General features: G+C 34.8%; 1 protein-coding gene across 1 annotated transcript; it reads right to left on the bottom strand.

Moving 5' to 3' along the window:
• Positions 1 to 2,157: 2,157 nt before the first annotated feature.
• On the bottom strand, positions 2,158 to 26,861 carry LOC144437790 (ubiquitin carboxyl-terminal hydrolase 19-like). Its single transcript, XM_078126816.1, has 26 exons — positions 26,502 to 26,861; positions 25,611 to 25,739; positions 23,575 to 23,708; positions 22,939 to 23,059; positions 21,970 to 22,016; positions 20,312 to 20,415; positions 19,816 to 19,887; positions 19,350 to 19,465; positions 18,432 to 18,691; positions 16,805 to 16,973; positions 13,373 to 13,506; positions 12,878 to 12,970; positions 12,286 to 12,351; positions 11,774 to 11,884; positions 11,050 to 11,160; positions 10,509 to 10,592; positions 10,084 to 10,178; positions 8,991 to 9,051; positions 8,597 to 8,712; positions 7,986 to 8,129; positions 6,598 to 7,355; positions 5,830 to 5,930; positions 4,715 to 4,833; positions 4,133 to 4,285; positions 3,138 to 3,304; positions 2,158 to 2,564 (listed from the first exon to the last, which is right to left on the bottom strand). The coding sequence occupies exons 1-26, from the start codon at positions 26,680 to 26,682 to the stop codon at positions 2,257 to 2,259; spliced, it is 3,954 nt and encodes a 1,317-aa protein (XP_077982942.1). The 5' UTR covers positions 26,683 to 26,861; the 3' UTR covers positions 2,158 to 2,256.
• Positions 26,862 to 26,888: the final 27 nt, after the last annotated feature.

The raw sequence follows: 26,888 nt of genomic DNA, 5'->3' as shown, positions 1-26,888 counted from the left end.
AACTTTCATGCTAGGCATTGAGATATGACTTCAGAATAGTAATCTCAGATATGACCAAAGCAAAACATCAGTGCTGCACATGTCATGTATTACACTACAATGTGTTTCCATCGATGTACAACAACAACAACAACAACAACAACAACAACAACAATAATAACAACAAAGATGAGACCTTGACAAATAGCTTGGATGTCCTCTTTGGTTAGATTGAAGGGGATTCTAAATACTGATATTTACCATTGTAATGTTGATACACAATGGGTTTATGTGGCATAATATGAACTCTGTGATGTCATAAAGCCCCACATGGGACAACAATACTTATGGCAGAATTACCATAAGTACGTGTCTGCTCAGGTCAGCCATCGATCACTTGTTTTGACTCTCTTTTTCTCACTTATCATGCAATGTTGAATAGTTAGCTTTGCATTTATGGGTTAAGAGACATATAAAGGACATTTTTTAAGTTTTTAGTATGGGGTATTTAGAATCACCTGTAAGGGCAGTAAGCAGGTAAAATCTACCTGAGTTTCCCCAGGTATTTTACCACCAATATATTGTAATACTATGTATGGAAAGTGAAGTTTGACTAGACCCCCCCCCCCACACACACACACACACACACACACAAAGCCCAGCCCCCTTGTTTTATTTTACTGAAATTCAACAGTAACCTTAGGGTACATGTTATGGAATTCTACACAAGTGTAACCTCATTCCCCGACTCTGATACAAGGATTCCAAAATCTCAGCAAAAATACTAAACTTGACCATGTCAATATAGGGCTTGTCTGTTTTGAGTACAGAGATCCAGACACTGGCTAGGGAGGAACTCATAAACTATGATCACAGACACATTACATACATTTACACATTGCAAAGTACTGTTCATGTCATCAATGAACTGCAAGTTTCAAACCAAACACCTGTATACATCATATCAAAATCTGTAAATAGTTGAACACAAAACCCAAGTTTTTAGTTCACAACAACCAACCAGTAAGTGGAACAAATAAACAACGATGAAGACCAACAACTATTAGTTCATAAAATTGCTAAATTTGAACTCTGACATTTGAACTCTGACATTTACCCATCTAGGTACCATACATACAATTAACTGGTACTGGGTGAAAACATGCAACATTTCACAATACACACATTTCAATGACTGAGTCACCTTCTTTAACATTTTACCTGCACGCAAAATATTTAAATTACTCCTACCACAAACAACTTTACAGTCTTCTTAGTACAAATGTTAGCTTTGTATAATGTGTTTTCATTTATTTCACTTTTAACAAATAGATTGATAGACAATAACAGATTAATCAATGTCAGGGGTAAGGAGGGGAGGGGAGGGGTTAACAAGCCTAACATAATTCAATGATAACCAAATCAATGGTTGACATGCATGATGTATCCCATGGGTCAATAGGATTTATTAAACCACTTTCAAAGATCTATGGATATGATATATTCTTTCATGCTGGGTACATTACCTCAATGATAAATATAGCTAATGTATCCCCAAGGTCGAATATATATCCATTAAAAACCTCTGTGGTTCACAAACAAACATAGTGTATCCCTTGGGTCAAATATGTCAATTATACATCTTGGTTCAAAAGAGTAGACTAAGTGTAATCTCCCCCCAGGTCAAATGAGTCCATTACACTCCTGTGATTCACAAAAGTAGTGTATCCATCAAGTCAAATATGTTCATTATATCCTACAGTGCATAAGAGTATCCCCGGGGCCAAAATCATTATACCTTTAAGGTTCATAATAATAGTGTATCATGTAGGTCAAATATGTCCATTATACCCCTGAGGTTCACAAGTTTTATGTATCCCCCTGGTCAAAAGTATTATACCCCTGAGATTCAAAAGTGTGGTATACCTGCAAGCTCAAAATCATTATGTCAATTTGTTTCCTAAATGTAGCATATTTCTAAGAACTTGTGTGATTCTTTCACTCCTTTCTTGGACAAGTTCATTATATCATTAGGGGTCAGTGTATCCCCTAAGTCAATAATATGTATTTATTACACCCACCAACAAATCAACAAAAATTAACATTTTCTTCAAATCTTTTACATTTATTATATCATGAATGTCATGGGATATCATATATCCAGCAGGTCAATAAAGAAGTTACACACACATTGACAACAGCAATATCTCCCTTACGTTTACACAGTCATATAATATACACCCTGATCTAGTCAATATTGTCCATATATACCCTGATCTAGTCAACATCGTCCATATCGGTGTATCCTAGGTTAGATGTGCTAGCTGTTACCTCATCATATGTATGTTTATTATCCTTAGTGTTTTCATTATCTGGAGACTCTTCCATGTCATCGCTATCTTCTTCCTCCAACTCCTTGTTATCTTTCTCTTCTGACACAAATGTTTCTTTGACATCAATAAGTGACCTCATTAGAGTAGCAGTTGGTGGCATCCTCTTTCGGTAGAACAGCAGATAAGCAGATCGAGTGACTACGTTCTTTTCTGAGACGGTACTGACACGACTGTCATCAAATAATCTCCAATCTGTTTCAAGTAAATGAAAGAACTTGTACTAAATATCAAATGTGACTAGTTTGCCATAAACACTTTAAGAGTACAAATACATGAACATTAACAGTGTTTCTGTACACCATTTACTCAATTTGATAAATTATGCAAAGTCCTCTACATGTTCTACTGACATGCAGTGTTCACCTTGGTTGCACAACTCACTCCAAAAACAGCTGGTCAAACTAAATTGACAGCCAATAAAATTCTACTGATCAACTTCACCAATATCTTTGGGGTCTAATTCATAATGTATACTGACCCCCTAAGTTCACCAAAGATAATGCAAAATGTCATAAGACTGAATGACATCCAAACAATTGTCATGCACCCACAATATCCAAGGGTTCTTGGCTAGGGAGACTGGTTTATGATGTAGAAGTTTACCAATGAAAACATTCATAATTGAATTTCATTCATCAACTTCAGTAACATCTCAATGTTTAGGGCTAGGGAGTCGTGTTTATATTGTATAGTGACCTCCTAAGTTTGACAAAGTGAATAAAGCATGTCTTATGACTGAATAACATTCAACTGAATTTTACTCACCAACTTCATTAGCGTCCCAATGTTCAGGGCTAGGGAGTCTCGCATATGCTGTATAGTGACCCCCTAGTATACCTCCCATGTGGTTGACAACACCGTAGAGATCATAGAGTGAATCTGAACTGTCTGGTTTCTTTGGTCCACTGCAGTAATTGGAAAGGTTCAATCCTCTACAAATATATATAACAAAAATATAACTAAACTAAGATTCTGAATTCTGAAAGTGGTTAAAACTATTAACTCTAGAAAAAACTATTAATGGTACACTTAAAAAGTATACTGTACAGAATTCAATATAGGTACAACCCATAATACCAAAGTAAAGTGTTTTCTGTATTTACCACAATCGTTCATAGCATCCATATCAAGTACAACCCATAATACCAAAGTAAAGTGTTTTCTGTATGTACCACAATCGTTATAGCATCCATATCAAGTACAACCCATAATATCAAAGTAAAGTGTTTCCTGTATGTGCCACAATCATTAAAACATCCATATCAAGTACAACCCATAACACCAAAGTAAAGCGTTTCCTGTCTGTACCACAATCATTTATAGCATCCATATCAAGTGTAAAAGTATGCTGTTTCATTTGCTAATTTACCACATTAGAAAGGCCACTTGCTAGGCTTATGAATAAACCAATTGAAAAAGTATACTTTTACACTTGATATGAATGATATAAAGGAGTGTAGCACAAAGAGAAAGTGCTTTACTTCAGTGTTACTTGTTGTATTTATTTTACCAAGGCCCTGGTAGCAGGGGAAATGTGGTTGAAAGTGAGGAGTGTTTACTCCTTTCTTTCAAATCACCTTACAAAAGTGAAGCAGTCAAGAAAGTCAACTCAATATTCTAAAACTGTGCGCTTCCCTTTTTTTTATAAACTTTAATTTGATCTTGATTCCCACCAAGTGTATCAGAAAACCATGTCAAAGTTATTTTTTAGGAGACAAATTAATTTTGGTTGATAAGTTACAAATGTAGTGTGTACCTACCGTATGGGATAATCCACCATCTTATCAATTTTGTCTCTCCATAACATGTTTTTAAACGAGAATCTCTTCAATTGAATAATCAGTGTCATAGGTAGTCTCCAGACAGACATGGTTTTGGTGGCCTCCCTATGTTCCTTACAATTAGGACAGTACCTGTCAGGGTGGCAGAAAAATGAACCGTGATATGAAAGTACATAGTTTACATGAAATAAATGACACAAAGTAATGAAAGGGAGATATTAGCCTTGTACTTCAGTTTGAAATGACTACTTAGAAATTCACTTAATTCACTTCTTTTTCTCTCAGAATTTACTAGTGTACATAATTCTCTCCTGAATGTTAACTTTTGTATGTATATATATTATATATGGTGGGAATTACTAAGTTGACACATGGTACAACACTTTGGGAGTAATAAGATGAAACATGGTACACTTGGGGAGTTACTAAGTAGACACATAGTTCACTTGGACAGTTACTAAGTTGACACATGGTACACTTGGACAGTTACTAAGTTGACACATGGTACACTTGGACAGTTACTAAGTTGACACATGGTACACTTGGACAGTTGACACTTACCAAGCTTCTTCAGGTGCTAGTTTTTCAGGTTCAGTAAACAGTCTCAGACAATGATGAAGAGAGATGTCTTTAGATTCACTGAATGTAGTTCTTTCCATACTTTCATCATCTTCATATTCCTGTAAAATAAATACTGTAAATATTCAACCATCTACTCAAATGATTTGATTGTTTTTTTCAATCTCATTTTAGGTGTACAGTTCGCAAAAATTGTCAAGTCTTGCGAGAAATAGTGGATGTGGAAACTGACATAAACTTAAAAAGACAATATAAAACTTTTCTTCCAATCTGTAATGGCTGTACATCTGATGGGAAGAAACCAATAACACAGAGACCATATGGAAAACAATGGAACACATAACTAACTGAACTAGACACTCACATATGAAAAAAAAAGTCAGAAAAAAAATCTACCTACCCCACCTATTCTAAAATTGAGCACAATTAGATTTGTCTATGAATGTTCTCAATCATAACTGGATTCACACAATTTGTTATGGCCTTATGTTAAGTACAAACATTGTTGAAAGCAAAGACACACATCAACTGAACTAGTGTGTCTTACTGTGAGTAGGATTAGTTCAGATTTTGTGTGTGTCATCTGATTGTAATAAGTGACAGTGAAGTTGATATTTAACAAAACAGTTTCATAAAAACATCCACTTGAGGCTAGTACACTTTTAATAATTCATTGAAAAAAGTCAGTATGGAAGGTACAAAACATATTATCTATACCAACTATAGAACCATAGTACATACAGTCATCTTGGTATAGAGAAGACAGTCTTGTAACAAGTGATGTAACAACACCAGGAATCAGTTCATGTATAGATTCACTCATGACCATTCCTCACTGAGATGTAAATCTTTTAGGAACAATATCAAATAAAATGGAAACTTGAGATAGATGAACTCATAACTATTTGAAACTTAGTTACGTTTCTAAAGACTGTATCAAAAGTAAAAAATGACATCTATTATACCATGATGAACCAAGTTCAACAAAAAATATGGAATATATACTCTGATCATTCTACGTCATGACAATGTGCATCTATGTGAGGGGGAGGGAGGGAAAGATAGATAATTGAAGATAATTCTATGATGATACTCACAAATGATTTAGATTGTACCAGCACATAATGGGTCATTTTTTCATTATTCTTCCAATCCATAGCAAGAGTGTGTACAGCTGATAAATCCAGAGGAACATCACCTGAAATGTAAACAGATCAAAGTTGTTAGATTGTCACTAGTTTATAAAACTTTAATTTTAATAGCATTTTAATACTATTCTATCAGAATTGGCTGTTATAGTGTGAATATTAGAAACATTTCAAAAGTTTTTGATAGTGAAAAGTCCACTTCAAATCTTTGGCACTCAAGTATCTCACAAAATGTATTTTGACAGAGTAGCCACAACACACATTGTACACGATATATGTAACTACATGTAGGTATGGAATTCTGAATACTTTCTGATAGGTTTCTGATATTACAATGAGGTGTCATTACGTTCCTTTATTCCAATGCAGTCTAAGATTGTCTCAGAATGTTGCATATTTTCAGGAAGGGAATTTTGTTGCTATGTGTGTGTGTGTGTGTGTGTGTGTGTGTGTGTGTGTGTGTGTGTGTGTGTGTGTGTGTCTGTGTCTGTGTGTGTGTGTACGTCACGTGTGTGATTGGGTTCTATTATCTTGTTTGATTGCTAGCATAATTGTGTACTGTACATGTAATGCTTGTATGTTTTCATTAATTCTTTAAAATGTAATGGCCTGTGTAAAGGCAGTCCCCCCCCCCCCCCCCCCAGTCTACATCTGTACTGATGCCAGTAGACTGGCTATTAGACTGAAGGCATGTACAGAGACTAGCATACAATTTACCTTTATCTCCAAGTCTCTCTCCTTGTGGTCCTGACAGACTTTGACCAAATTGACTTGCAGGTTTCAGAAAGAACAATGGAGTGGTACGATCAGCTCCTTGTTGTTGGCCAGGTACAGCTGCCTTAGCGGTACCGGTACCTTTGTTACAGCTTTCACTTGTCTTCTTGCTGTCACCCTTATTTTCAGAGGTTGCAGTCTCAGACATGTCTTGTTCTGTATTACCCTGTATCACAGTTGTTTCAGTCACCATGTCCAGTGTAGTGCTTGGTTCCTCCATTTTCACATCTGTGTCATCTCTAGCTGAGTTGTCTGTAACATCTTCTGATATCACACCCTTCCCACTGTCACCTTCCGTCCCTTGACTTTCATCTTGCAATACTGGATCTTTCTCAGCCATATCATCTGAACTTTTGGTCTGCGTTTTCTCTTCTCCATCCACTCCTCCTTGAGACTGACTTTGGGTTTCTGGTAGCAAATCTGGCATCTTGTTGTTGGGACTAGGTGGAATGATATCGGACGATGCTGGACTGGGTTGGGGTGTTTCTGCTATTACTTGTGGACTGTGTGGATTACAGTCCTTGCTATCATTACTGTCCTCTGACTCAGGAACTGTGACATCACCTTGACCTTGTTCTTTGTGGGTAGGGATACTGTCCCCACTGACAGAGTCACTGTCAGATGATGGCCTACTACTGTCAGTTGACAACTGTGTATTTAAGGTATCTTTTATTGGTGGTTGGAATGTATCAACGGAGTACCTGATAATGCAATATGAAAACACAAAACTAATGATTACAACTTACACATTAAACTTGGCACACAGATTACTGAGAGTTTGGTTATTACTGAGAGTGACTGGCCATAATTTAATGCAATTGTCATGAAAATGATATTATCACAGCCCAGTACACATGACCACAAAACACTTTTGATTGATCCCTAATCTATAAATCTTGTAGGACTCAGGACCCTGAGAAGACCTATACATCAATACATATTCGAAAGTTTAGACTGTCAAATTTACAAGATATAATATTTATTTCTTAAATAATGCCTTCCCTGTAAAAAGACATGCGGTGCTGTACAACACATTCATAAAACATATATAAGAGTACAGAAAAAATCACTACAACACAACCCCAAAAAATGTGAGGGGAAAAAATGAGCAGTATAATTTAAGAATTCTAAAAATCAATTACTAAGAAGGTCTCGTTGAAATATGAGTAGAGCTACTTTGTACAATATGAACTTTCTAAAAAAGATGAATTTTTAGACCAGACATTTGCACAACAGACTTCTTGCGGCAGTCTATTCCACACCCGTGGAACAAAAATAGTGAAACTTCTATCCCCATAAAACATATAAAGTATCATAAAAAGGTTACTGACCTTGCAAATCCCTCTAGGTGATTACACAGCCTTGAGTAGGTGGCTTTAGATTCTGGTATGCTGACAATGAAGGGCATACCTACAGGTTCTGGCGTTATTTTACAAAGTGTCTTGTGTGTTGGCCAATGCCTCTTCTGACATGATCTGCAAATGGAAGATGTCAGTGTTTCTATTATGGGCAGTAAAGTATTCGTTCGTCTTGTCTTTTATTGGGGGGAGGGGGGGTTCTCCACCATGATCATCATACAAAGTATGAACATTGCAAAATATGAAAGGCATGCTTGTACTCTTTACCAGTGCCAATTTTAATTCCAGTGGTTACAAACCAACATAACCAACTTCCTCATGATAAGTTAACTGCCTAAAACATTTTAGCAATTTACTTTCATGATAATTGATTCATTTTATTTCATTCTTTTTAAATGTTTATATTATAAGCAAAGTAATCTACATGTAAACCCTCTTAAGACAAGTCAAAGACCTACAACATACAAACAACATGTTTTTTCAAATTTGCTTTGCAAGATTTTGTTTGGTTTCCATTCTACTGACAAAAGTGGCAAAACATTCAAATACTGATAATTGGCTAATCATAAAAAATGATTACTTACTGATCACAGTATCCAACTCTGTAACACTTTGTGCATCTCTTGAGTTTGTTATTGGGTGGCCTGTCTGTTTTACAGTACGAACACTTGGTGGCCTGTGTATGGGGTATCAGTGTACGCTGTATGGATAAAATCACATATAGTTGTTACTGTGTGGCCTGTCTGTTTTACAGTACAAACACTTGGTGGCCTGTGTATGGTACGAGTGTCACTGTATGGATAAAATCACATATAGATGTGTGTGGCATGTCTGTTTTACATACTGTTGGTCGCATCACTGACTTGACGAATTGGTGGCTTGTATACCCTATACACTACATGTATTTAGCCTTATTTTCAAGTTGATAGATGATATTTCATACAGAAGAGTTGTCAATTGATTTTCTGAATCACTTACCTGAATAATGGAGATATCAATCACTTTTTCACCAGCAACATCTTCAGACAGGACTTCTTGACTGTGAGGTGGTCATAAAAAACCCAAGAAATATATAAGTACAACACAAATCTAATATTTTCAAAGCCATATTCTACGAGCCATGGATTTGATATGAAAGTCAAAAACATACCCTGTGGTTTTTTTGCATTATTTCTGTATTTACTCTACAATATTTCAACTTGGATATCATTCCTTGATGGGGAAGTATACATTATTAAATGGTGAGGTAAAATGATGGAGTACCTTTCAATTATTTTGTGGATGAATGATTATTGTTATATCTTATATTTTCCAATGTTTCTTAAAACAGAAAGAAATGGTGGATAATTCACTTATTTGTCATAATGTAAGTAAACAGTGGATGATAGTGACCAGAGGATACAATCAGAATTATTCAGTGGTAATAACTGGACATGGTTGAATATGATATACATTCGGAATTATCATACACTCAGTATTGCTTCCAATGTAATCTAATAAAGAGTGCATACATTAAACCCATGCAATACTATTCTGCATCACACCCTGACACACTGTCCAAATCTGACAAGTGGTAGCCTCACCTATATCCATCCACTCGGTTATCTGGCTTTGATTTTTCTCTCTCTCAATATCGTTATGTTTTGTGCATGAAATAAATGTTTTACTATCAACTTAGGTAATTATGTGATTCAAATGATGTTTCCACTACATAGGGTATATATGATACAACCTTTACAGCCCAGAGAAGTGGGGTTTTTTTCAGACATTGGCAATATATGGTCCTCCTAAAGCCCTACATACAATCTCAGTCAGCAAAACCTACACTTGGGCAGTAAAGATTATAAATGCACGTATCATCTCTTCTATGGGACAAGTTTTTATATCTAAGAAATAATATCAAACATACACATTATACAAGTGATAGGAATCATAATCAACTCTTGTAAAGCATGTTATGAATCCTTTAGCACATCTTATAAAGTACAAATCTCTGTCAGTGTACAATATGTTCATTTGCTGTACATACACAAATATTGTTTGAGATACTTCAAAGGGTAGATTTACTTACACAAATATGAAGTCATTGTTTGAGATACTACAAAGGCTAGATCCTCTAGTGAATAGTTTTTGAATTTTACTCTTGTGTGCTTCATATACTCTGAGCTGTGAAGTGCAATAAAGAAAACAAAATAAAAGTTAGTAAACGTTCAAAATAGGTAAAACTTAGTGTGTTGGCGAGCACAGACAATTCATTTATAATATACATTGAGTACTTCTAGAATCTTTTGAAAATCTAAGTTTGGAAATGTATAATTTTTCCCATTAAAAAGTAAGCAGCCTTGATATCTCATCAGTTTAATATTTTGTATATTTAATTTAGTTTTCACTTGTTTTAGTTTTGACATTTATCAAACCAAGTTTAGTGGTATTCTACATATCTTCATGAATTTTTTTTATAAATAAGAAATTATACAAAATACAAATTGAACATACCTCAGTGGTAGCAATGCCCGTTTTTTTACTTATCTCAGCTTTCAAATCATCAACTGTGCCATCCTGAGGTACTTCAATAATATACTGTGGAGACAAATATGTACAGTTTAATGGCAATACATATTTTAATCCATGAATTATGAATATAACAGAAATGAGGCAACATGTCAATCTTGTAGCAAACAGTCACATCAGTGTCTGAAATATAACTGAATATTATTATAAAGACAAACTTACACAATCTTCTATCAAACCCTACATTCTGGGTCTACAACTTTTCGGGGGGGGGGGGGGGTATAATGATTTATGATATAGTTTACCCATTTAACATTTTGTCTTACATGGTGTATATGTTTTCTTTCTTTCCACACTTGACTAGAAGCGTAGACCAAATTCTTCACATAACATTAGTTTTTTTTGTTTTTTTTTAAATCTATTGATTTGGACAGAGGACATCTATTTAACTACTTTTCTTTTATTTCTGTCCTTGTTTTTCTTTTTCACTTTTCTTGTTGTACACCAATCTTAGAAGTCTTCTTACCTTCTTGGGTGTCTTGTACGGTTCTTTATACATGAAATAGACCGATAATAATCGCATCTTTTTTGGCAGTGGTACTGATAGGTGCATGAATGGATCAAATGTGATGGACACCTGTAATAGAAACACATTATACAATTACAAGTGACTTGTCATGAAGATCAACAACCTTGACATTGATAAGCATTGCAATAGATAGGGGGATGGTAAAGTAACTTACAAGCCCTCCATTAGGTGTAACTGAATCCATGGATTAACAAACAAAAGATGGAATAGTATGGTGGCCTACAAGTTCTCCACTATTTGTAACTGAATCGACAGATCAACAAACAATGAGATGGTACGGTAGCCTACAGTCTCTCATTCTGTGCAACTGAATATGTTAATAAATCAACATATAGAATGGTATCCTGTACTGTAGTCTAACTCAAGTATATCAATTAAGAAACGATACAAGAGCCTATGCGTGTTCCACGATCTACATCGGTCTGAGAAAGTCAATAAGAGAATAAAGTGTACAAACATACTTTCATCTACGGTGTGCTACCAAACTTGAAGAGTTAGAGATCATAGACGATTCCCAGACGAATTAAAGGCTTTTTACAAATGAAAGCCTGACTGATACCTTATTGTTATTTGGGGTGTGGCAGTGTTAAAACTTTAGTAACTGATAATAGTAACTGTTTCTTCTCTATGTGTTTTAGTTTTGATCTGTAATTAAACTTACCTTGGAACATTCTGGACAAACTAGTTTGGACTTAAACTGTCCTTGTAAAAAATCAACAATGAATGAATCATTTCTTTTCTTGTGTCTGGACCAAGCTTCTTCTGCAATTACCTGTAGATGTGAAAATAAAACTTGATAGTCAAAGTAATTCAATTCAAATACCATCTACAGACAACCAGACACAAATAGCGCCCTCTAGTGGCAGCATTATTACAACAACCCTATTTATAAGGCAATGTTCAACACTGTTTTGGAGCAATGTGTACCAATATCAACCCACAATACTCTAAACTTTCCATGCTACACCTATTTTCAGTGTAATGCAATGATGCTAACGTTTTATTTGAGATGTTCTCCTTTTGATTTTAAGATTTACTGTACAGCACTGATTTCTGCTCCAAATGGAGATTTTTTTATTTTCTTAACAGCTGTTTTGTGTTCAGTGTATTATACACTGAGGACAGTTACCAAGGAAACCAACATCATCAATAACACAAAGACGGGTCTGTTACCTCATCTGGTCTTCCATCATAATCTTTGCTTTCAATGTATGGTTTGTTCTTCACTCGGTTCAAGTCCTGCAACAAAGAAGGAAGTAACATGAGTTGAAAGCATGGCACTAGATAGCCAATGTACACAAGTGTAAAACTCAACTACATATTTAAAGACTAGCTCTTTGATATACTGATTTATTAATCTCATCAAGTGAGGGTAACCATAGCGATGTATCAACTTCACATATGCTTACTAAATGGAAGATGTGACCTAACAGATGTGGTGAATATGTTAGTCAACTTAAAAGGAGTGTTTTACCACAGAATCAATGAGACTTACACGGCTTAGAAAGGGACCTGTGAATAATGGGAGACATTACTAATAGATCTATGAGAAAACTATGCTTGGTTTATGAAAAGAAGATCTTTAACACACTGACCTCTAGAGGGCAGTATTCAGTGAAAAGCTACATTTGAAGAGGTGGCCGTTCCATGACTACACATTCAATTCATTTTTGATGATTAACATGAAGAAAGTACACTTGATTAACAGTTAAAACTGCTTTAAAACTTGGAGGATTTATTTGATTCAGTTTATTTGTTTACTTACCTCATGTAAACCATCCAGTAAGAAGGCCATGAACTCCTGGGCATCATGCTGGGCAAAGCCTGTAAACTGACTGGCTTTACTGGCCACAATATTCTGGAAACAGAAAAAACAGGTAAAATGGAGTTACTTGATATCTGGATAGTGGCATAGGGTGTTACAATTGATTATCACAATGATATTTTTCAATTCTTCTTGTTAGATCACTGTCTTGTCACAACACACATAACACTCTCTAGCTACACATGATATGCACACTGTTCAATGTTTGTTTGAGCATTCTTAGATCAAAAGTTGATATCCACATGACAGGTGCTATACATTACCATGGAAACCATGATATACACCTTACATATTGACTAATAAAACCACGGTAAAATGACTGGACAACATTCAGAATCGATATCTTTTTATGTCATACATATGCTTGTTATTCTTCCCTCCATATATATCATAATTTATCATTTCTACTACACATGTTCACTCCTGTATGCTTACCTTAAGTTTAGATGGAGCATAAGAGTGATATTTTCCAGACCACAGTACTTTCATTAACACAGCAAATGACAATGCTAAATGTCCCCCTGTACCCAGGGGATTGTCTACGTTGATTTGTTCCCGTAAACTGGAATCTGAAATGTACATAAATGAAGCAGTGAAGGATGTTGTCATGTGTCTAAATATGGTAATGATGCTGTACTCAGTGTGTGAACTTAAGGGAAAATGACTACTGGTCATAAGGACCGACATGTAGCAAATACTGCTGGTCCTTAAGGAAAACTGCTGGTCCATACTCAATGCAGTTCACGTTCACGACCTATATTTATATACCCTCCATTTACAGATTAAATGATTTTGAACTTTAATGTGATACAACATATCTTTAGATATACTAAAGTAAAAGAGAGTACAACGAATTGTTCACTATCCACTATTATTTCATAAAATTTCCACTCACAGAGTCAACAAATAACTTGGAAGTAATATTTGATTCTATGAGTACAGATTTTCATTTGTAACTATGAACCCAGAAACTATGAATATTCATTCTCGCATAATCTGTTCCTATAGACTATATTGGTCTGAGACTGAATGTATTCATTACACCATAGAAATACATATCCATAGCTTGTAGATAATATGGGTGAATGAATCATTAAATATGCATTATCTGCAATCTCTAAGAGATCACAGTCCTCTCCTTCCTCTCTGTACGATTCACTAAATTCTGAATCACATATCCAAAGTCATATTCATCGTCTGTAGCAACAGCTGATGTAGCTTTCCAACTCTTAGCGAAAGTAGACCCACAACTTCATCATGGCAGAAAGTTTTGTCGCATAACTATCCCTCTTGAAAACTGTGTATTCACTTTATTTCAATTTCCATCCACAAAAGTGACACGGAGCGGTTTCGTCTTCCTTCAAATATGTACTGAAGCCCCCCCCCCATAAAGCCCTACCCGTATACCATACAGTGGTGTATTGAGTATCGTCTCTGACTCGACTGTTTGTGTAAAAAATCTGACCATGATGAAGAGAAGTATGGCTAAACATGTCTTACAATGCAAGTTTTTTTGACGTGGGAGCGTTATATGGTATACCTGTACTATAATGTGTAATCAACTATATGTACCCGTGTTTGGCATGATGCAGTAATATTCCAGATAAAACAATGGCAACAAAAATGCAACATTTCTAAGTTTATACGTTGATTACAACATGACAGGACATACATTATCATATGAATCAAATTGAAAGCAATCAGACTACGCATTTTTTTTTACTGTTTTACAAAAATAAACTATCGTACTGAAGATATTTTACGAAGTGTACCTGCCTTCTTTATTAGTTAAAACGCCATTTCCAGAGTAATTTATATGTTTTCCGTCAGTTTGTTTTGATCATGGCCACACACATGGGCAACTCCGGTAAATTGATCGGGAAACCCGCTAACATTTACCAGCTTTAATACCAGCCTTAAAAAAACTGTCTGTTTAAATTCGTCTTCTTCTTCGGAAGCTCATTGCTGCCTTCTAAATATCGCCACATACTTTATAAATACAACGTGGAACTGTCTCAAACACGTTAAAAGTTTCATACACTTAGAACAGTAAACTTTACAACAATTACTATATCTTGGTGGGAAAAGACGCATGTGCTGAATGTGTAAAATGGGTCTGGATGTCTAAGACGTTCTGATTAGTCAAGACACAAATAATTGGAGAAATTCGGCCAATTATGTGTTTGCTAACATAATTTCATAAAGTAAATGCTGTATGCTACGTCATATGTAGACATGATATCAACATTGACAACAACACGTAGCGAGCTGCTAGCGGCTCTGTGTCGCTTGACTTGAACGAGATCATGTCGAGAGTATTAAAATAGGTAACACAAGATCAGATTCATGTAGGTGAAATTGGATATATCTTTGAATAAATGTTATTATTTACTCCAAATTTCAGTCGGTCATAAGGACCGATACGTTGTTGTAATTCTGAAAAACTGTCGGTCCGAACGGAAATCTGTTGGTCTCGGGCCGAAGGACCGGCGTTAATTTCGCACGCTGGCTGTACTGTGTCTAAATATGGTAATGATGCTGTACTGTGTCTAAATATGGTAATGATGCTGTACTGTGTCTAAATATGGTAATGATGCTGTACTGTGTTTTAATATGGTAATGATGCTTTACTGTGTCTAAATATGGTAATGGTGCTGTACTGTGTCTAAATATGGTAATGATGCTGTACTGTGTCTAAATATGGTAATGATGCTGTACTGTGTCTAAATATGGTAATGATGCTGTACTGTGTCTAAATATGGTAATGATGCTGTACTGTGTCTAAATATGGTAATGATGCTGTACTGTGTCTAAATATGGTAATGATGCTGTACTGTGTCTAAATATGGTAATGATGCTGTACTGTCTAAATATGGTAATGATGCTGTACTGTGTCTAAATATGGTAATGATGCTGTACTGTGTTTTAATATGGTAATGATGCTTTACTGTGTCTAAATATGGTAATGGTGCTGTACTGTGTCTAAATATGGTAATGGTGCTGTACTGTGTCTAAATATGGTAATGGTGCTGTACTGTGTCTAAATATGGTAATGGTGCTGTACTGTGTCTAATATGGTAATGGTGCTGTACTGTGTCTAAATATGGTAATGATGCTGTACTGTCTAAATATGGTAATGATGCTGTACTGTGTCTAAATATGGTAATGGTGCTGTACTGTGTCTAAATATGGTAATGATGCTGTACTGTGTCTAAATATGGTAATGGTGCTGTACTGTGTCTAAATATGGTAATGGTGCTGTACTGTGTCTAAATATGGTAATGATGCTCTACTATGTCTAAATATGGTAATGATGCTATACTCTGTCAAAATACAGTAATGGTGCTCATTGTTGTACTATGCCTAAATATGTTGCTGTTACATGTTACATAATCTTCTATTTATGGGGGGGGGGGGGGCAAATATAAACATCCACACATATCTGGGAGCTATCTGCCTTCTTATCTGATTTTGATCACAGCACACTATATGCAGTATGGGCATGAACATTGCAGGATGTAACTCTCAATGAACTGAAATGGAGTGATATGATTGGATGCAACAACATTTTGTTCCAGAACAGCAATCACAGTTTGCCTTCAGTCATTTGTGGAAAGGGGTGCAAAGAGCGCCCTCAACGGCTGATGTCAGTCTACCTAAAAATAATCTGACAAGGCACTATTTCCCTCAATAACAAACTGCCTGACACTCAGAACTAAATGTGCCATATAATAGGGTGTACTTTACAGTGTTATCCAGCCTGATCAAATTTCCATTTTTTAAATGTAACATGAGTCAGACAGAAAACATGGTTGACTAGTGCACTTGCTATTTATAATGACTATACATTGTAAATTGATTACTTACCTAAGAAGTAGTCCTTGAATTCCTTGGTATTACTGAGTACTTGTAATACACTATTCATAAAACATGTATTACCAAGGTTATCAAGTCCTGTAAAGCCATCTTTACACACTATCTCAGAATCTTTAACACTTTTATTCTTTGACAAAGGTGACACCATACATGTTGGTTTCTGAAATGTGGAGGGAAAGAAATTATTGTCACCATAAAATGCTTTACTTATTCAGTTGAAAAAGCACTTTGAAGAAAAAAATGAGATTTATTATACTGAGCACAAGAAAGTTTGTTGTTTTTGAACCAAAAATGTGGGGTATATACCCTGGTATGAAATTATGGAGTGTATATCCTGGTTATTCTATATCATGACAACCTGTGTCTGTACATTGCTGGTTCTGTGGTGTTTGGAATATGAGTCAAAAAATTCAAATTCATCATATTTTTTCCCAATTTTTCATTAATTTTGCTTGAGGAGGTATAATTATATTATTCATCAACTTTTCTCTTCATTCAGTCAGAAAATACTTGTGACTAAGGGGTTGTCACTACTCATCTATTGACTCGTAATGGCAAGGCCCCTTAGGTCACTAGTCTGGCGACATGTTTTGGATGGTGCTGTGTAAAAAGGTTCTATGGTTTTACAACACTGATAAAAATCAAATTTGATTTGTGAATTTATAATGTTCATTTCTGTCATAAAGTTATGACTTGTGTGTGTTCATTTCAATGATTGAAATGAAATATTTTGCTTTTGCATATTTCAGAGATTGTTAATATGTACATGTACATTTCGGCAAATAGATAGCATACACCTAATGTACAATTCACTATCCACTTATAGACCAACTTTGGTACATTTCACTATCCATTTATAAGTTATAGACCAACTTTTGTACATTTCACTATCCACTTATAGACTAACTTTTGTACATTCAGGGGTGAACAAATCCACTGGTCCTGGGTCTGGGACTACCGATTTTTTGGGGCGGACCACACAAATTTTACCTTGTCTAGTCCATTGGACCAGTACCTTACTGTTAATAACTATGTTAAAAGGTCGTCTGAATATACAGATTCATAGGTCAGATTTAATGTTTCACATTAGCGGGACCTGGGACCACTAATTCTTTCAGCAGGACCACTGGATTTTTTAAGGCACTGGTCCAGGGACCACCAGTTCACAAAATGATTTGTTCACCCCTGACATTTCACTATCCACTTATAGACCAACTTTTGTACATTTCACAATCCACTTATAGACTAACTTTTCTACATTTCACTATCCACTTATAGACCAACTTTTGTACATTTCACTATCCACTTATAGACTAACTTTTGTACATTTCACTATCCACTTATAGACCAAATTTTGTGCATTTCACTATCCACTTATAGACTAACTTTTGTACATTTCACTATCCACTTATAGACTAACTTTTGTACATTTCACTATCCACTTATAGACCAAATTTTGTGCATTTCACTATCCACTTATAGACTAACTTTTGTACATTTCACTATCCACTTATAGACTAACTTTTGTACATTTCACTATCCACTTATAGACTAACTTTTCTACATTTCAATAAATAAAATAATGTTTCCATAGATGTACATTTCAGTGTCTACTTACAGATAATTCTTGAGGCTTGTTAAGATAATGTGTTGAGACTTTAAACTTGTTATCTATTGCACTGTTGCCAGAAGCACCACTGCTAGTACTAGCAATGGATCCATAGCCTGAGGAATTGACTGAGGTAGAACTGTCATTATCACTGTCACTGTCCATATCTCGCCCTCTTCTAGCTGCTGACTTTTTTCTCTCACTGCTCCTGCTGCGAGTCATGGGCATCCAATCACTCGCACTTGAAGTCTGTCGTCCTGGTGATGCAGCTAAGAAACATAATAAAATGTAATATAATGTGGATGTGTTTCCTTGGATACTGGTTTCATTTGTCACACATAACATAATCATAGTCCTCCTGATAAACCAAGACAGGTATGGGAAACTGTAAAGTTATTAATATAGTATTACTCAGTATGTTACTATAAGCTGTCAGCAAAGAAAATCCACCCATGCTTCTAAGAAAATTCATTTCAGAGTCATGGCACTAGTCTATCTTCAAACTTTAAATATTATCAAATTTCTAATCAACTGTATAGGTTTCTATTAAACAATTTCAAAACACATGCATAGAAATGACACATTAAATGTCAATAATAAACTATCACTAATTCAATCCATGTCATTATAAACAACAACAATCTGTCATCACCCTTCCTGCATAAATACATCTCTACATGTATTCAGTCACAAAAAAAAACCCACCCATCTTTTTAATTACATGAATACATGATTTACAAAAGTTATAACGCAAAAGTAGTTCAAAGTTTTTAGCATCTAGCTTTTGATCTGTCTTTGAACTACTAGTGCATTGTAACCTTTGTAAATCACTTGATCTCCTACGCTGATTAACATTATTGGTTATATATATATACAGTTGTTGATTGCCACTAAAGTATATTAACAGACATAGACAGTATAACTCACTATAAATGGAGGGTGCTTCAAGGCAACCCCATCTTTCTGGTACTTTCTTGATGAGGATAATGTCTATACAGGCTCTAGTAACCCTGTATCTACACTGTTCTGGTTGGGTGGCTTTCCTGAGATAGGGAAAAGTAACAGGATGAAAGTGGAAATTAGCAAGGCAAGGAAAAAACATCTGTATTTTTCAAAATCAAGAAGTAAATTAGCAACAATGCTCCAAACCTGACTGATAAGGTAATCCTAGATAAAACAAAAGAAAATGGCAAAAATGGACTATCTGATCGAGTACATGTACTTTGTATATTTCACAGTTACAACATACACGCTGTAGAGATAACAATATTCAAAGCAGTGTTTGGATAATGTGTATTATTTACAAGTGACACTTTAAACAAATCATATTCATGAAAACAGAGTCAACAGACTTCAGAGACTGTTTAGATATATTTTACAACTAAAAACTCACCTTAATTGTATGGTCCATGAAAATAGTGTTGTACGACTGCTAGGTGAATGTAGATTCAGGAACACTGTGTCTCTGCAAAATCAATATCACATTATATTATTATCATTGCATGAGATATCTTTACTTTGTCTTTCATAGTTTTCAAAACTTTTAAATCAGGAACCAATTAAAATGAAATGACTTTCCATAAGATTTTCCGACAATGTAGCTAGCTTTATGATTCTACTGATACAATGTAAATGCATTAAACGATGGAAATTCGTAAAAACCCACAAAAAACTGATTTCAAAAGAAGTTTCTAAAACTCTTAAAAGGAGCAAGAAGCCAATTTGACTATCTAACAAACTGTTACACAATGATAACACCAGATGAGAAGATGGCAAGGCAAGCTTCCCTTGACATTAATCACATAACTGCTAACACTATCAGTTGTCAAAACTACGTGACGCTACATATTTTTCTAACATCAACATCGCTATGACGACAGCTTCCTTACCTTGTCTTGAACTTGACAGTCAACCTCTCTTCTTCAAAGATGACCTGTAGGTCAGTTTCATCAACCTCTTTGACATAGATGTGTACAACAACTGTGTCTGGTCCCTGTCAATGAATCATTGTAACAATACATGATGTTTACAACAACTGTGTCTGGTCCCTGTCAATGAATCATTGTAACAATACATGATGTGTACAACAACTGTGTCTGGTCCCTGTCAATGAATCATTGTAACAATACATGATGTGTACAACAACTGTGTCTGGTCCCTGTCAATGAATCATTGTAACAATACATGATGTTTACAACAACTGTGTCTGGTCCCTGTCAATGAATCATTGTAACAATACCTATTATAACAGTCACTTCACAAATGATAAAGTGACATCAATACTGACAGTGTCTATTATATTCAAGACCCTTAATAATTGTTTATTTAGGTTTCCAAATCTGTTTATGTCAGGTAGTAATTTAATAGGTTATACTTATCCAAAAGAGAACATCATCATAATAAGGTGTAATTAAAACAAATTGTGTGTTTTCGATTACGCCTAATTTTAGAATAGGTGGGGTAGGCAGATTTTTTTTCCTATTTTTTTTTTCATGTATGAGTGTCTAGTTCAGGTATTTATGTTTTCCGTTGTTTTCCAAATTGTCACTGTGTTATTGGTTTCTTCCCATCAGATATACTCTACAGCAATTATAGATAGGAAGAACAGTTTTATATTATCTTTTTAATTTGATGTCAGTTTCCGCATCCACTATTTCCCGCAAGACTTCACAATTTTTTGTGATTTTATTAATCTTTTTTCTCAAATACGAAAAAAAATGTTTAGGGTTGAAAGTGAACAACTAGTTATTTAGGATCGGATAACCAGGACAAAACAATTTGTTTTCCTAATTAGTATGATTTTGAAAAATGAATTGTTGGGTCTGTATTATTAAAGGCAAATGATATCTTGTAAATTGACTACGTTAAATAAGATTAAATGTGTTGGTTTCATTCACTTTCATTTATCAATGTGGTGCTGGCATTGATCTGAACTCAGCTTACATGTCTTGCTAGTCTATTGTTGTAGTAGCTGTATCACTAACAATACAAGATGTCAACAACATGTTAAATGGCAGTTCACATGGCAAGGCCAATAATATGTCACTTCTGTCTAAGCTCAGACTGATGCCAACTCAATACTTACCATAAAAATTGTACTACTTTTACCCAATTTATCAAAGTTTACATACAAGTTTACTTCAACAAAAAGTATAAAGCTGACCAATATAAAATCAATCACACACATACATGCACAGACAGACAGACAGACAGACAGACACATGCACACACACACAGAGACAGACAGACAGACACACACACACACACACACACACACACTGACAGACAGGCGCAATGTTTCAGTGTCATTTCTTTCATTTAAATGTTTATAATATAATACCAATGCCATCTTATACCTTTTCTCAAAATGACAACATTAAAAACAAACAATAAAATAAGAAGCTAGCATGGAACAACATAGACCTATGTAACAAAAGATATTATTTGTTGATACATTGTAGCTGCAACTTGACAGTCCATATTTGGAAAGTACGTAACTTGAAAAAAAATAGCTGCAAGTATATATTGACTCAATATGTGTACTCACCTTTTCAAACCAATTGTGCTTGGCCAAGTTAATTATATACTCTGGTTCTGTAGGAAAACCAAAGTCAATCTTCCACAGTTAGCAGTGGTATGGGCAAAACTAGACTTATCTATCAATCAATTTAAACTGCATTAAAAATGTAAAAATCAATAATTACTGAGGTGTAATGGTATTCCCTATTATATGTATAACTGGACTGACGTATCAATGTATGCAGAGTTAAAAATATCGCCAATAACTGAGATCTAATGAATAGTATTTCTATTATAACATAACTTGACTTAATGTAGCAACTATTACTTACGGTCTAAAATCAATACTTCCACTTCATCGCATACTTATAACTTATATTTTACTTACAGAAGTGGAAGTTTCTTTCTTGAAATTGTACAGAAAGATATTGAAAGTTTAAAAAAAAAAAATTGTGATTATTTGTCATTCACTCAGAAGAAGTTTGGTCCATTTATAGTATCCTAGTAAGAGAAACTACTGGAAAGTGACCATTCAGAAAGTTTGTTAAAATCATATAATATAAACAAACTGAAAGTAAGCGTATTTGTTATTTACAAACTGCATGGAAGTCAGCAACTATCCACTTTTTTTTATACTTCCATGGTGTGTTCTCCAGGTAAATCAAAGCTCATAATTTTAATTTCTAGCACTGTGTTCTTGACAGAAGTCACCAAATTTGCATAACTAATCATATGTGCATACTGAAATGTAAACATGTCAATTTCATTTTCATGTCCACATTGGTTGGAAATTGGAATCCACATAGACTACATGTATGTTCTTTGGAGATCTCTAATTAATATTCGGTGAATCACTGGGTTAAATTCCATCACTCTACAATGTCATGGCATGATCAGAGTAAGCTAAGGTTGTCTTGAATTGTCAATTTGGAAGTAATCATATCATAGATAAACTTTGACATATTGTAGTGATTTTCTGACTTTTTAAAGTGATTACCTTGTGCCTCTTCAGGGGATGGATGTAATGGCAGAGCTGGTGCACCACCACCACTAGCACCGTACACAACACCATCATCAAATTCGTCATCATCGTCATCATCTTTGCCGACTGGATTAATCTGAAATAGAAAAAACATTATTCTCACTAAAATTGATAACATTTTCCAGAAATATCATTGGAGTGGAGCTTAATTAAAAAATCTACATTCCGTCAAATGAAAAGAAGTTGTAACATTAAAGTGGCCACATGGATGAAATTTAGGTATTTATTTTGGATTTTTAATTCACAAAAACCACTCTACTACATGTGTATGTTGTTCTACAATGTGAAACATGTATCAAGTCTCTGTTTTCAACTCAATAAATTGCAAACAATATAAAAACATGTTTAATGTTTATTATGTACGTACAATAACACATGTTACACATTCTGTAGATTTTTGCAATTTATTGAAAAACAAAGATGGACTTTGTTTTACATTACCTTTTTTCAAGTAGAAAACTAAAGAAGAGTAGTTTCAAAATTCAAAATAATATCCACTTGTTATCCATATGGCCACGTTATATGAAGTATTCACATTAAACACTCAGTTGTCAAAAGTCAAACTATTTTTAATATATTTCTTCTACTTACTTCTAGCGATGACCATTCTTCACATATGACCTTCTTGGTGACCTTGACTTCTAATAGTTTATCTCTTCTCAGAGTAATATGGCATGTTGATCCAGTGACTTCACGATGAAATTTACAATACCATTGCCTACCATCTAGAGTAAAAAAGTCAAAATAAGGTCTGAAATTTACAACACCATTGTCTACCATCTAGAGTAAAAAGTCAAAATAAGGTCTGAAATTTACAACACCATTGTCTACCATCTAGAGTAAAAAGTCAAAATAAGGTCTGAAATTTACAACACCATTGTCTACCATCTAGAGTAAAAAGTCAAAATAAGGTCTGAAATTTACAACACCATTGTCTACCATCTAGAGTAAAAAAGTCAAAATAAGGTCTGAAATTTACAACACCATTGTCTACCAGTGGAACTTACTACTCTGAAGAACCCAAAAATGAAAAAAATACTTGATCATATTACAATACATTTACACACTCACACTGGTGGACAGATACAAATGTACTTTGCCATGCCTACATGTATAGCACTACTGAACCTTATTAGTTCACTTGTGCTAAAAATGCATCACCATATTCCAATACATTTACACACTCACACTGGCACTGTATAATTTCTAATCTATATTCTTGCAAGATGTTTCAACCTAGTGAGAGGGTTAAGCCTCTCTTTACCAGGAAGGTATTTATTTATTTATTTATTTATTTGTTTGTTTGTACACAAAACACAAATATACTGGTAGATATCTGTTGACAGGCAAGGTTTTCTACTCTTGTTACTAGTATTGCACATAACAAATGTTTCTATTATAAAATACGAGTTAAACACATACTAATTACAAATAATTACAAAAGTGGTAAAAACATATCCACCCTCCTAATATCTCTTTCCACATAATCATGATGTGGAAGTCATGGCATTATCTGCAACCAGGCTAAAACTACATCAAACTAAATTATTTTGGGAGAGTCTATTTTGGAGATGCAGGTATTAATAAATGTACAGGTTGATAAATAGTATTTTGATACTGTCCAGTCATTCAGTTGTATCCATATATACATATATATAAAATATAAGTGACTTGTTGAACAGGTAGAAGTGTACTAAGTTGGTCTTACTTCCACACACGATTACTAGCAAATGAACTGTATGCATGTCTGATCCGAATAAATGCAAAATACACCATGTGATCAAAGGGAAGTGCAGAATGAATTAAATGGTAAATAAAGAACATACTATTAGTCAGTTTTGTATGACAGATGGGTCAGTCATTATATATATGTGTGTGTGTGTGTGTGTGTGTGTGTGTGTGTGTGTGTGTGTGTGTGTATAACACAGTATCAAGCAAGATACACAGGAGCTGTTACACTTTGTTTCATGTTGTTGTGATGATCACAATAGTGTGAAACACTGAGTAATGGCTCATTTGTAACTAGCGTGATAGTGTGTTATTTACACCGCTCTACATACATATGTATTGAGCACCATTTACTCCAGTATAGACATTTTACATATACTGAGTTTATATACATGTATAAACATGTATGTGTACACTCAATCAATGCAGCCCTATCAATCAGTTAGGTTGTATGTCATCCGACATGCTTGCTTTTAAAACTATACATGTATGTATAACATTCTGGTTGGCGATAAACTGTCAAAACAAAATTTTAAGTTTAGAAAGAAATTTAGGGTTTTTATGCATTTGCAATTAGCACTTTAAATCAGTCTTAGCAGCACATGCCATGAATTCTGAAATCATATTGATTGTTTCTGTAATTTAAGTACAATCTTAATTTTACTTTTTACTTTTTATATTTCACTCATATTTTCTTTTCTCAAATGTTTTCCCATTGATCACTTTTTCCAAGTGTATGTGGAAAACCAATTTTTGATTGCATTTCTACAAAGATGGCAATAAAGCATAATAAAAGCAATGTTCACCTTGGTAATACTGCTGTAAGGGATGTGAAAATACTACACTCCAAGAACTACAGACTACACAGCAGAATGATTGAGGGCAAGGAGACAACTTACCTTTAAGCTTGATTTGACAATCAGAATCAGTTATTTCAAAATCAATGTCACTTTTAGCAACTGCACTTGGTCCTAATTTAATTCGTATAAAGATCTGTTTCTCATTTTGATCCCAGTCATGCTCTAATGCTGGAATAAAAATATCAACGACAAAGTGTTACCATGGTAATAAATTAACTGTCTTTTTGGGTATAAAAATCTATATTGACATAACTATGCGCCATCAATGTACTAGATTAGTATTTCCTATTCTTATATAAGTTCTGATTTATTAATCCCCCCCCCCCCCCCAGAAGGATTACAACCAAGTGATGTAAAATCACAGCTAGACGAAAAAAACCCATATTATTATTACTATAATAATGGTTTTGCTAAACATGAGCTGTCAAACACTGTGGTGCACCATGTACATGATAAATTAAAATCCTGTCCTATTATTAAATATTATCATTCAATATTGACATTCTACAGAAAAGATCACAGACGTAGACAATGAACCAACTGCCATCTGTCCAAAAACTTGTAGCGATGATTAGTCACGTCAAAGCTTATACTTGCATAATTTATCTTGCGTTTCTATCAACGAATCGACAAAATTATCGTCAGGTGATAATCAAAACAAACAAATAAACATAAATTAAAATTAAAGATATTTATAATCCATTTATAAAATGATTGAATGGTAAAGCGACGAGTAACATTCACTGGAATCCGATGGTGAAGCAAATACATTGACAGACGTTTAATGATGAGATGAGGACATCATACTCATCATATACGAACATGTGGTCGTGATTGAACAACTGAGTGTACGCATGACATAACGTTGAGACAATGGTCATTGATTCGCCAATGATTTCCTTTGTTATTGTTTGTTGCTGGCGAACTTACCGGTGTCTTTACTTTGGGGTCTTTTGTCTAAAACTTGGGTCGGCTCATCTTTTTCTTTCTTCCTTTTCGATTTACTTTCTTCGCTTGCAATGACCCTCGCGCCTTCTTTCTCAGGCCCGGTCGACCCTGTCAATTCTTCATCGGCATCGACCACTTCAGTTTTTTCCGGTGACGTCGCCATGATGTTTGCTTTGCCGTCAAATGGTCGGGCGAGGAACACCGGACGTCGGCGTTTTCTGCTTCCCGGGATTATTTTGAATCTAAGAGTCGACCCTCTTGTAGATTAGATCTGAAATTGTTCACTAGGACCAAATTTTAGCCAATTTAACGAGACAATCGTTCGCATGGTCACCACTTCGAAGTCATGGTCGTCGCCATATTTCTTCT

Source organism: Glandiceps talaboti, chromosome 1, assembly GCF_964340395.1.
Source record: "Glandiceps talaboti chromosome 1, keGlaTala1.1, whole genome shotgun sequence".
NCBI classification, from domain to species: Eukaryota; Metazoa; Hemichordata; class Enteropneusta; family Spengelidae; genus Glandiceps; species Glandiceps talaboti.
This window is presented reverse-complemented; position numbering and strand designations above follow the sequence as displayed.

Coding starts and splice junctions, on each gene's coding strand:
- LOC144437790 (XM_078126816.1), bottom strand. CDS start 26,682: ATGGCGACGTCACCGGAAAAAACTGAAGTGGTCGATGCCGATGAAGAA. Junction 11,885..12,285: donor ATGATGGAAGACCAGATGAG/GTAACAGACCCG, acceptor TCACATCTACAG/GTAATTGCAGAAGAAGCTTG. Junction 5,931..6,597: donor AGAGAGACTTGGAGATAAAG/GTAAATTGTATG, acceptor TTTACATTTCAG/GTGATGTTCCTCTGGATTTA.